The sequence below is a fragment of the Myodes glareolus genome, chromosome 5 (genome assembly GCF_982192425.1).
Source record: "Myodes glareolus chromosome 5, mMyoGla1.1, whole genome shotgun sequence".
NCBI lineage: Eukaryota > Metazoa > Chordata > Mammalia > Rodentia > Cricetidae > Myodes > Myodes glareolus.
The window spans coordinates 102,979,128-102,991,337 of NC_142030.1; the positions used below are offsets into that span (position 1 = coordinate 102,979,128).

Consider the following 12,210-nt stretch of genomic DNA (forward strand, 5'->3'; position numbering starts at 1 on the left):
GAGCAGACAAATGCCTGTTATTGCAACTCCAGGGATATCTAATGTCCTCTTCTGGCCATCACAGGCACCTGCACTCACATGTGTGTGCACATGCATATGTGTGTGCACCTCCCCACACTTAAATAATACTTAACAGGAGTTGTGGCTCCTTCCCTGGGGATTCGATGGTTAATGTTGATTGTCAGTTTGATGGGATTCAGAATCTCCATGGAAATAAAACTCTATGTGAGGCAGTTTCTAGATTAGGTCATCAGAGGCGCGCATCCATGAGAATGGATAGCATCACACACTTGGGATCTCAGACCGAATGAAAAAAGAGAATGCGAGCTGAGACAAGCATTATTCCTATGCTTCCTGATGGTGGGCACAATGTGACGAGACACTTCTGAAGTTCCTATTACCATGCATCCCCACCACGATGGACTGTGTCCCTTGGAACTGTGAGCCAAAACAAATCCTTCCCTCCTGAAGCTGCTTTTGTCAGCTATCCAATCACAGCTACAAGAGAAAGAACTAATGCCCCAGAGTTGGACAGTCAGTTGCTCTTCTAGTTTGCTTTCTATTGCTGTGACAAAGACACAGAGCAAAGGCAACTTGGGGGCAAAGGGTTTATTTCTGTTTATACTTCCAGGTAACATGCTTAATTTTAGCGAGGGAAAGCAGAGCAGGAACTGAAGCAGAAACCACAGAGGTGGAACATTGCCCACTGGTTCCTCTCTGGCATGTGTTCAGCTAATTTTATATATGGATGAGGGCCACTTGCCTAGGGATGGTACTGCCCATAGTTGGTGGGGCCCTTTCAGATCTATTGAGACCATCTCTTATAGATATGGGCACAAGCCCATCTGAGACAATTCTTCATTTGAAGTTCCCTCTTTACAGATGACTCTAGGTTTATGCCCAGTTGGACAATAAAAACCAACAAGAAGAGTTGGTAAGGAGGGGGTGGGAAAGAGCACCCACAGAAGGTTCCAAGTGATCGAGGCATGGCTGCTGGCATTGTTCAGAGGTACTGTCCCCACCTTTTGTACTGCGAGTGTCAACAGGCAGGTTATAATGTGATTCTCATGAGATATAGCAACCTGAGAGCAGTTTCAGCTCATTCCCATCCCTGGTAAACATACACACAAGAGCAGAACCATCTTCCCCAGTCCCCAAAGCTCTTCCAGCAGACACAGCCAGCCCTTCATGTGGTCCAGTGCCTAAGACCCAAGCAAGTGAGCCTAGCTGTCTGTATTGGCCAGGGTTCTCTAGAGTAACGGAATTTACAGAATGACTTCATGCACGCACATGCGTTCTCTCTCTCTCTCTCTCTCTCTCTCTCTCTCTCTCTCTCTCTCTCACACACACACACACACACACACACACACAATTTACAGGCAGTGGTTCAGCAAGTCCAACAGTGACTGTCTATGAATCTAGTAGTTGTTTAGTCCATGAGGCTGGATGTCTCAGCTGGTCTTCAGTATACACCAGAATCCCAAAGAAGTAACCTCTAATGCCAGTGAAGAAATGCACTTGCCAGTGAGAGCAAGCAGACCAAGGAGGGGGCATGCTACCTTCTTCTGTGTCTTTTACATAGTCTGCCTTCAGAAAGTGTGGTCCAGATTAAAGGTGGATCTTCCCACTTTAAAAATCTGGATTAGAAGAGAATCTTTCCACTTTAAGTAATTTAATTCATAAAAAGTCCCTTACAGTTGTGCCCAATCATTTGAGTTTTAGTTAAATTCAAATTTGGTCAAGTTGCCATCCAACAACAGCATCACACTGCTTGACTCCAGTGATTTGCTTTAGTTAAAAAAATAAATTATTGAGCACCTTTAATCCCAGCACTCAGGAGGCAGAGCCAGGTGGATCTTTGAGTTCGAGACCAGCCTGGTCTACAAAGTGAGTTCCAGGACAGCAAGGGCTACGTTGAGAAATCCTGCCTGAAAAACAAAACAAACAAACAAACAAACAAAACCAAACATATTGATGGGGGATGGTGGTGATGTAGTTCAGTTGGTAGAATGCTCACTTACCATACAAGAAGCCCTGGGCGTACACTGGGTGTGGAGAAACACACCTGTAGTCCCAGCACTGGGAGGTGGAGGCCAGAGGATCAGAAGCTCAGGTTCACCCTTGATATATGGAGTTTGAACCCCGTCTGGGATACGTGAGACCCTGTCTCAACACCATGTGTCTAATCCCTTCCCTAAAAATAAAGGAAGGAGGGAAGGAAGGAAGCAGATAGCAGATAAATGGAAGTGTAATCTTCTCCCACGATTTTTTAAAAAATGAAACCAAATTAAACTTCAAAAACTATTTATTTTTGAGTAGATAGTGCATGTACATGGTACAAAATTCCAGAATACAAAAGACAAGCGGTGAAAAGTCATTCCCACCATTTTCCAAGAGACAACCAAGGTTGCCAGCATTCTGTGTCACTTTTCAGGGACACCCTGGGCACAGGCAAGCAGACGTATCACAAGCATTTATGTGAGTATATGCAAACATACATATGCATACACGCCTACAACACATACATATCTCTATTCCAAACACTGGCATTTCATGAATGTTCATTTATGTTTTCTTCTCCCACTTAACCATGTGGCTTCAAGGTCTGTGAACACTTCCTATCAATATATATCACAGACCTTTTCTTTTAAATGTCTGCAAAATGCCCCATTGTAGAGATGGGCCATGATTTTTCACCCCTGTTCTGAATTAATGATAGTTTCCAACTTCGTGTTATTACAAACATTGCTTTAATAAAAGTTTCCATACATAAGAAAAGTTCCTAGACGTGGCACTGCTGGTTCAAAAGGCGGTACACTTGGACTTGTGATAAACATACTGTTCAGTTGTCCTCCAAGGAGGCCACAGGTTTGCAGCTCTGCCGTCCCTGTATGGGATGCTGCTGCCCACAGTTGGACAGTACCACCCATTTTCGTGAATTCACGTGGCTAAGATGTATCTACCACATCTGAAAGAAGAAGAAACTCATCACCCTGTCTGACACTGCTGTGCCCTCCCTGCCACAATACTGGGCATCTTCAGAAGGTGATCTTGGTTAAAGGTTGGAAACTTCTGGAAAACTTTTTCCATTCCGACCTTCAAGGTTGGTGACTAATGAAAGCTTCTCTAATGCTGCTACTAGAGCCGCCAGCCTGCTTCAACCCAAGCATGGATTAGGTTCAATCTATAGCTTGCTGCTACAGAATGTTAAGATACAATTTGGGGAGCCAACTTCACCAAGTGGATGTGCTGACTTGTCTGGGGAACCACAATGAAGCGGGCAAGGTCCCTGCTTCTGCTGCCCTTACACATTGCAGAGAGGGACGATGCAGACCTTACAAAGCACTGGGGGCCGTAAGCAGTGCCATGTGTCATTAGGACAGACAACAGGGGTGTGGTGGGTGGACTGTGATATGATCAGGAGGCCAATGTAAAAGGGAACACACAGGTGATCAAAAGCCACTACTCCAAATCAGGGAGAGGAGAGAGTCCTCTTCAGGGAGCACGTGAGGAAAATACCCACGGAGGGTGAGCTTGGTCCATCTAGGAAACTGACACAGGCTGATGGGGTTACAGAATGTCAGACACACTGCAGATGAGATCCCAAAGCCCACTCACGATCTTACACATCATATTTATTCTGAGAAGATGGAACACATTCATTACTTTTTTGTATGTGTATGCTCCTATATGTGCATGGGATATGTGCGTGCACGTGTATGTATGTGCCTGTGCACATGAAGGCCAAAGGACAACTCAGATGGCTTCGTGATTGCGTGCCACCTTATTCTATGAGACAGGTTTTCTCACTGAACTCGAAGCTTACCAATTCATTTAGTCTGGCTGGTCAGTGAGGCCCAGAGATGCTTCAGTCCCTGCCTCTCTAGTGCCAGGAATACACAAACATATGGCCAGGCCTGGCTCTTTACATGGATACTGGGGATCCTAACCAAGGTCCTCATGCTTGCAAGACAAGCACTTTACTGACTTTTATGTACAACTTTGGCCTGCTGCCACCTGCTGCTAGGGGGAGCATGGCAGACTCTAAGATGCATCTCATAAGGCTCTTCCTCTGGCCACGCTCAGCTTTAAGAATGGGCAATAGCACCCATGACACTCACCATGGCACTGCTCTCTATTAAGGTGTTCTGTTTCTTGGTGACCAACACTGGCAACGAATACACTATACAACACTTCCTTACAGTATTTCTCAGGGCACATTTCAATTTAACCATCTGAACCTAGACAAGCAAAGTCACGGCTAGAAGTTACTTCTAGAAAACTGACATCCACCACCTGGAGAACAGGCAGGCTAGAACCATGGGGAGCAGAGGGAATGTGGGATGTACAGGCTGCAGGGCAGGCTGGGGTCCTACTACCCTTCAGGTAGTGCCTACTTTACTCAGGATAGGTAAGATGAGAGTCTGCCAAAGTGACAATCCATGGGAATGACACTCTGTGAGGTAGGAAGAGGGCTGCTGGAGGGCCTGCCCTTGCTTTGTTCAAGGGTTTGGGAGATCTCCAGGAACACTCTGGAGAGGAAAAGCCCTGCCTGGTGACCTATGCTGGTTTGGTTCCACTACCAGTCTGCATCTTCACTGTTCTTGAACCAAGGGCTACAGACCAGAACTCCATTTGCAAGAGCAGGCTAAACAGGAGCTTATGCCCAGCATGGACTCTGCTTCAGTAGGAAAAACACCACCCCTCTGGATGCAGGTTGGCAGTTGTTCGGTGGTACTATGTGCAGCCCTGTGGTGCTGGCTGACTAAACACAAACATGGGAGAACATGTCCTCACATCCTCCCAGCCTTTCACTATTAACTTATTCTAGCCCAGCTCACAGCTGCTCTGAGCCTGATCGTTATCAGAGCACCCCTGGGTACTCCATGAGAAGCAAGGAGGAGTGAAGGCGGCTCCCGACCTGCAGATTGGTCCTAAGAATGCATGGCACTGGGCACCGGCCCAGTGAACAGTCTCACTGCTCTGAGTCTGGTTTCTGCACACTGGAAAAAAAAAGTCACTTACAGACGTTTCTCCACTGTCTTATAATTCTGGGAAAAAGCCAGAAAGCTCAGAACTCAATGCTATAACATGTCTGGGCACAGAAGACACTGCCCTGGTAGGCCCCTCCCTTTCACCAGTCTCCAGGTAGATTCTGAAATGACCAGGGCCCTCGGGGAATCTCCTCAGCCTACTTCATGCTGGAATTACCCACAAAGGTGCTGTCATGTTTCAGGATGTTGGAAGCAAATGCAGGATTCTCAGTGCTGACTTCTGCAGCCAATTCAAAGAGTGTTCAACCAGCCTAGTCAACCCAGAAGGCTTCAAAATACAGGTCAGCCATCGCTCATGGTCTCCCACTAGAACACCAGATGGTAAGACACTACTACTTTAGATGCCACACACTTTGAATGTAGGACAGAGAAATCACGGTAGATCCAAGCCAGGGGCTTTCTTTCTCCCTGCTGGCGAGCTTTCATAGTGGCAGATGCTGCTGCACAGAGAGCTGCGGGGAGGGTGTCGTCAACAGTCTTACCCAGCTATGAACTTGCATGCTATAATACCAACCAGCTCGGCAAGATGTGAGCATTGGTGCAATAGAGGAATGGCTGTTACGGGGGGAGCCAACTGCATTTTGTTTAGATCTGTGGCCTGCTCCTCCGGAAGGAGTTCACACCTGGCACTGTAGAGCTAGCAACACGTATCTCTCGCCGTCTGTATTAAGTCTTGTGAGTTAAAAAATGGGATACGGTGTCTACCAATTTCTTCCTACCAGGAGTGATCAAGCTTTTGATGTTATAGCACGATACTGTCATCTACAAAGTCTACACAGAGTACACAGCGTAAAGAAACAGAGAGGGAAAAGAACCTCCATGTTTTAAATCACTTTAAAATGTGGTATTGGATCACATTCACAGCTATCCCTGGCTGCGGGCAGCCTGTGGCAGAACATGCCTACAGCCATACCAAAGTAACTCCCGGAAACAATACCAAATAAAGGTTTCCATCTCCAAAACCAATTATGGTTGCTTTAGATCAGGTATTCCAGACCTCTCCCAGACACAGACAGTGGGCTCCAGAGACCTTGAACCTCACCGGTTCCCACTTCCCTCCCAACACCTGTGGTCAAACACTGACATCAGCCAGAGTTCTGGGTGGACGAGCCTCCTCTCAAGGTAAGGTGATGGTCCTCTCTGAACTGGGAGTTCTAACACAGTCCCGATGCCGCCTCCTCCCTCAGCGCATCACTCCACAGCTGAGCCTTTCTCAGTGTTCCTGTGACCACCAGGTCACAGCGGAACCTGCGCACATGGCTCTCTAGGAAGTGGGCTGGCACAGGGGAGTGATGCTTTGGGTGCTGCCGCTCCTACCCAGCTCATCACAGCTCAGTGACCCCTGGGTCAGGAACACGTGATGCTCTTAGGCCTGCATGGGAGACAGTCTTCTGTAGCCCAGGCTGGTTTCCTTTTTGCTGTTCAATCTTGAATAACCTTGACACCCTGCTCCTCCTGACTCCACTTCCTGAGAGCTAGGATCCCAAGTGTACCTACCATGCCTGGTTTATGTAATGTTAGGGATGGAACCTCGGCAAGAGCTCCACCAACTGCCCCCAGCACCTCTTTCCTGAGTCCGTATGACTCCCGCCTCTCTTAACCACATACATTAGGAAACGAGAAATGAGCAGTGCTTCTGTGACTGCGCAGTGCTCCACCTGCCTCCCATATTTATGCCTCTGTCAAACGGTCCCAACCTGCTGTTTAGAACATGTGTCCGCCAAATCTACGCAGACTGGAGCTCAAACCTCACACTGGGGTTTACTGAGCAGGACCCAGTTGCTAGGTTCTTGATTGCTGGGGGAGTATTCTGCAATCTCTTCGCTCTGCTCATTTCCAGAGTCTAAAACCAACCCTTCAGGGGCTATTAAAGGCCCTTCCTCCTATTTCAGCTAACATCCTGTTCCTTTTAGATCTAGCCCAAGTGTTGTTTCCTGCATGGAGTCCTTGTGCCCCTATGTACAAATCTGCCGTTCCTCCCTGCTCAGCCCCTGCTATGTTTCCCTATGCCTGCGCTGATAAAACTGAACAGCACACACATCTTAGTCTCTACTTAGATCCCGACAGTGCAGGAACATGGGGTATGCTTCAAACAAGGACCCATCCTGATGTGGGAGGCTTCAATGCTAATTGAAGAGTCCTCAGCGGAAGGTGCATTTGCAGCGTTTCCATCAAGTGAGCCTGGTGATGTGCAGGGTTGAAGGACGACGCTGATACCCTGACAGCTCTCCTTGACCACATATAGCCTGAGGGCTGGACAGACCCACAGCCATGCCAAAGGAAACACCAGAGAAGCATGGCTCCAGAGGAAGGGTTCCCATCTCTAAAACCCATCACGGTCACTTTATATTAGTCTTCCCAACACAGACAAGTGAACGCTAGTAAACCTGAACCTCTCCTGATTTAGTCTCTACACCCATGGGCTAATTGCTCAGCATGCCAGCCCAGCCTATAGTCTGTATGCACTGTGAGAGGCCAGAACAAAAGGCACAACGGTTGGGGTATGGCCAAAGCCAGCAACACCAATGGGCTGGTTGCTCACTCAGCAGCCTTCGGAAGCATTACAAGGGGCAAGCTTTAGGGTTAGGAGGGTTGTATCTGCTCTCTGTCCCTGCTAGATGCCAGAGGAGAAAGGGACAATGCTCTGTATTCTGCTACATTTACCCCAGGGCTCATTTTTCAGCAGTTGCTCAATTAATACTTGCTGAACATAATGCTCTTTATTCTCAGGGCCCGTACAAACCCGGGTACCTTCATAAATGCAGTGTTACTGGAGAAAAAAAGTTGAGTGGACAGTGAATGAGCACTGCCCACGATTCTTCATAGGGTCCTAGGATGCCACCCAAGCCACGGTGTCACTGTCTGAGGCTACCAGCTGCAGCCAGGAGAGATGAAACGAAACAGTGGAAAGAAAACATCCATCCAGAGAGTTGAAATGAATCTTCCCGCATCTCTCCACGGCCATTTTCATAACCGTTTTGGGATCCTGTAGTCTGTACATGCCATCAGAAAAGTCCCAACAACATACAGAAGTGGAGGTGGACGTTCAGGAGGCCTTGGCTTTGATCTTGGACAGCAGCAGCTCGTTCTTCCGGCCCTCCTGGGAAAGCGGAGGAGGAAGACAGCAATCAGTGTTAGTCATTGGCACTCACATGGGGTCTCCAAACTTTACACCCCAACTTTACACCCAGTCTTAGTAACTTTTTGACACAGAGTCTCACATTGCCTAAGTTGGTCTTGAACTGGGTACAAAGCCAAAAATGTCCTTGAATCTCTGATCCTCCTGCCTCTACTTCCTGAGTACTAGAATTACAGATGCTGGGATCCAACCCAGTGTTCTGGACTGCCAGGCAGGCTCCACCACTAACCTACATCTCCTGCCCCTCAGCAGCCATTCTCTGACAAGTCAGGCTGTCTCCTGGCATGATACTGCTTGGTGACCTCCTGACCTGTGTCAGGACAGGTGTGGTGAAACCTCTGGGCTGAAGACAGAAGACCAGGCCCTGTCAGTTCTACAGACAGAACTTTCTAAACTCCCAGGGGACAGAAGCAGAAAGCTTATTTGCCGGTCTTCTTGAGAGGAAAGGAGGGGAGAAGGGGCCTTAGAGACTGTACCCTAAGAGGTGAGTAAGGTAGCTTTAGTGTACACAGCAGGTGAAAGAGAGAGAGGTTTATCTAGCGAAGATGCCAAGTATTCTTGGCCTTAAGAAGTAAGTGCACAGAAGACACAATGAGAGGTGTTTATGAAGGGAACTAAACACTTTGAGTGCCATCACTGAGGGACGCCACTGGCCCCACTGCCTGCCAATGGCGTCCAGTGTCCAGAGTTACCAGTTACCCTTCTGGATTCCCTTTCTCTGGCAAATTCTAGAGTTGTCCACCTGACAGTTCAACCCCAGGTCCTTACCAAAGTGTCTTCATGTCTCTAACCAAAGGGAAGCTGAGAGGCTGGATGGCTCAGTGGGCAAGTGTGCCTGATGAACAAGTAGGAGGACTGGAGTCTGGAAAGATGGGCAGGACCGTGCACACGTCTGTAACCCTGGTGCTGTGGGCATGCGGACAGACGACTGCTGGGTCTTCCTGGCTGCCAGTCTAGCTCTAGACCCAGTGGAAGATCTTGCCTCAAGGGAATATAGTGGATGAATGAGAGAGCAGATGTCCAACAGCCTCTAGTCTCTGCACAAGCATGCATGGACATGCACTTGCACACACATGTGCATCACGTATGTGCTCCACACCAGTCCCTGGGTGCTTTCCATGCCTCAGGACCCTAGGCTGCTTGCTGATGTGCTCCCGCTTTCCCTACAGCCGAGCCCTGCTCAGCCTGCAGAGTCTGCTCTGGCTGCAGATCTGCGCTGTCTCTCTATGGTGAAGCTGACACTATTACTTTATTATGTCTTATTCACTAGGGCTTCTGCTCATTTGCTTCGTAGCTTCTCATCTGTCTCCTTCAGCACAGCAGAGCTCCGTAGGGACAGACACCACGTCTGTTTTACAACCTGGCTTATGCCAGAGGCACAGTCAGAGCTGGGAGAACATTTGGAAGGATGAGATTTGTTGCTCTGCCCGTAGACAGGCGTACAGTTGCCAAAGCTAACTCATAAAACAGAGCGTAGGCCAGGTGAAGAAGAATAAGGTGGAAGAAGAGACAGAATAATCTTTAAAAATAAACAAAAACACCATCAACATGGAATGTTTTCACTTTGTTCATGTGTATATGTGTGTGTGTGTGCTTGCACACGTGTGTACATGTGCTTATGGAGGTCAGAGGTCAGGCTTAGCTGCTGCTCTTCAGGCATTGTCTACCTTCTTTTTAAAATGATATTTTCTATTTATTTACTTTGTGTGTACATATGTGCCTGCCACGAAGATCACAGGGCAACTTGTGGGTTTGGTTCCCTCCTTCCACCATGTGGGCACTGCCTTTTGAAGCCAAGTCGCCAAGCTTGGTAGAAAACGTCTTTACTTACTAAGCCATCTTGCTGGCCCTAGCTTACTTTTCTGAGACAGAGTATTTCCCTGGCCTGAAACTCATGGGGTAGGCTAGGCTGACTGGCCGACAAGCCCCAGAGTTCTCCTGCCTCCTCTTCCCCAGCACTGGGATTATAAGTGGGTTCCATACCTGTTATTTTTCCCCTATCCTGTGAGTTCTGGGTACCAAACTCAAGTTCTCCTGCTTTCATTGCAAGTGCCTCACTGACAGAACTCAGTTCTTGCCAGCCCCCAGCTCTGGTTTTTAAGGGTGCATCTTGAGGTGAGGTGAACGAGCACTTGATTTTGGCTATGATTTGGCTATGACCTGTCTGTCCGGCCCGCATCCGCTCACCTCTTTGAACTCTTTCACGGTCTTGAAGTAGAGCCGCTGCTTTTCCAGCAGCTCCAGGTACTGATCGTTCAACTGGTCCCTTCTCATTTTGTTCTCCTGCTTCTTCTTTTCCATCTGTTGCAAACATTTTGGAGAATGAATGAATAGTCATTCTGACAGCGACTACCACAGGCATCTGACTAACATTCGCATCTGTCTCTTCCAAGCCTCCCTTCCAGACATAATTTCTCTGGCTGGCCTGTTTTCTTGAATGATAGATACCATCTGTAGGCTCTATAATCTATTCGGCAGTAAACTGCCGTGGAACGTTAGAGGAACAGCATAGAGAGATTCTCAGCTGGGGACTACTTTGTCTTTAGAGAGTATTTGTGAGTGTCTGCAAGACGTTTTGGGCGTCACAACTGCAAGGAAGGACTTGTCAGCACCACCAGCAAGGAGAAGCTGCTCACTACCCTACAGGTCCGGGACTGTGATAAGGAAAAGGATTATCTGGCTCGGAATGTCGGCAGTGCTGTAGGTGAGTAACTCTGATGTATATTATTGTGTATTTATAATAAATAGCCCATCACCCTTTCATTTATTGCAACTGCACCATAGGATAAGCTATCTACTATTACTTTGACTACGTTATATGATTTTTCCTCTCTGATCTTATACACAGACACTAGATGCTGACTTCAAGGGATTTTCTAATGTAGCCAAAAGCTCAGCGAGGTTGTGAGTAGAGATTGGAGGACAGCTTGTCTCTCCTTCCATCATGTGCCTATACCCAGTGAGCCACCTAGTTGGCCCCACCTTGTTTTAGACACAGGGACTATCATTGGCCTGAAACTTGCCAAGTACCCCATCAAGCCCCAGGGATGCTCCTGTCTTCAGGTCCCCAGCTCCAGAAATACAAGTATACACTAACACCACTGCATCTGACATTTTCTCAGGGTTCTAGGGACTAAACTCAGGTCCTTTATTAGTAAGGGAACGCCTACAGAGATCCTAAAGTTATCAGTGAACAAGCAAAGTCTTTGTTCTCACTAGGCACATCCTGGCAACTGGTACTGTGCCAGACTAAACCAACCAACCAGCTAACCAACCAAGCAACTGCACACTACAGTTCTCAGAGTATCGGTGCTGAGGAAAACGGAATGGAGTGAGATGGTGAGGGTGTGTGGACTCTGTGATGCAGAAGGCTGGGGGTAGGGGTGGGGGTGGTTGCTCTGAGGTGGGGCAACTCAGCAGAACCAGGAGTGGTGTGTGCAGTGTTTCCTGAAGCTAACTGCAGAACACCAGCCACCCAGGAGGTGAAGGCAGGAGGACTTTGTGTACAGAGCAGATGCTGCCTGCAAGTAGCCATGATGGTGCCTGTGCACGCACCTGTGTGTAGTTATGTGCATGATTGTGTATGCGTAGGCCAGGGGATAAACTTGGCTGCTAGCCCTCACCTTGTATCCTGAGACAGGTCTCTACCTGCCCTTAGACTGGTTAAGTAGGCTAGGAGGGCTGGTCAGTGAGTCCCAGGGATCCCCCATTGCTATCCCCAGCATCAGAATCATAAGCACATGCCACCACGCCCACTTCCTTTATGTGGAAGAAGTTTGGTTTAGGAGTGAAATGTCATGAGATCAATGAGCAGGGAGGAGGTGGCTGGATGCGAGAGGCAGACTGCTAGCAGAGGGCAATTCTTTATCTGTAAAGCAGGGGAGGGGTAGGATCATTCATTTGATACAGTCTATGCGGGGTAGCACAGTCCCTGGCATCCAGAGTGTTTAGTGCCTGGAAGCTGTGATTCACAGCAGTGTGGAGGCCTGCCCCACCACAGAGTCTCATGTCTGGTGC

At 48.2% G+C, this 12,210-nt stretch overlaps 1 protein-coding gene across 2 annotated transcripts in view; it reads right to left on the minus strand.

Moving 5' to 3' along the window:
* Positions 1-2,287: 2,287 nt before the first annotated feature.
* The window catches only part of Ccdc93 (CCC complex scaffolding subunit CCDC93), a 73,559-nt gene continuing 63,636 nt past the window's right edge, over positions 2,288-12,210 (minus strand). For both annotated transcript variants that reach the window (XM_087906592.1, XM_048443795.3), the window contains exons 23-24: positions 10,381-10,494; positions 2,288-8,154 (exon numbers count right to left, since the gene is read on the minus strand). In XM_087906592.1, the coding sequence (XP_087762718.1) occupies positions 8,101-8,154; positions 10,381-10,494 (168 nt within the window). In that variant the 3' untranslated portion in view covers positions 2,288-8,100. The remainder of the gene's footprint in view (positions 8,155-10,380; positions 10,495-12,210) is intronic.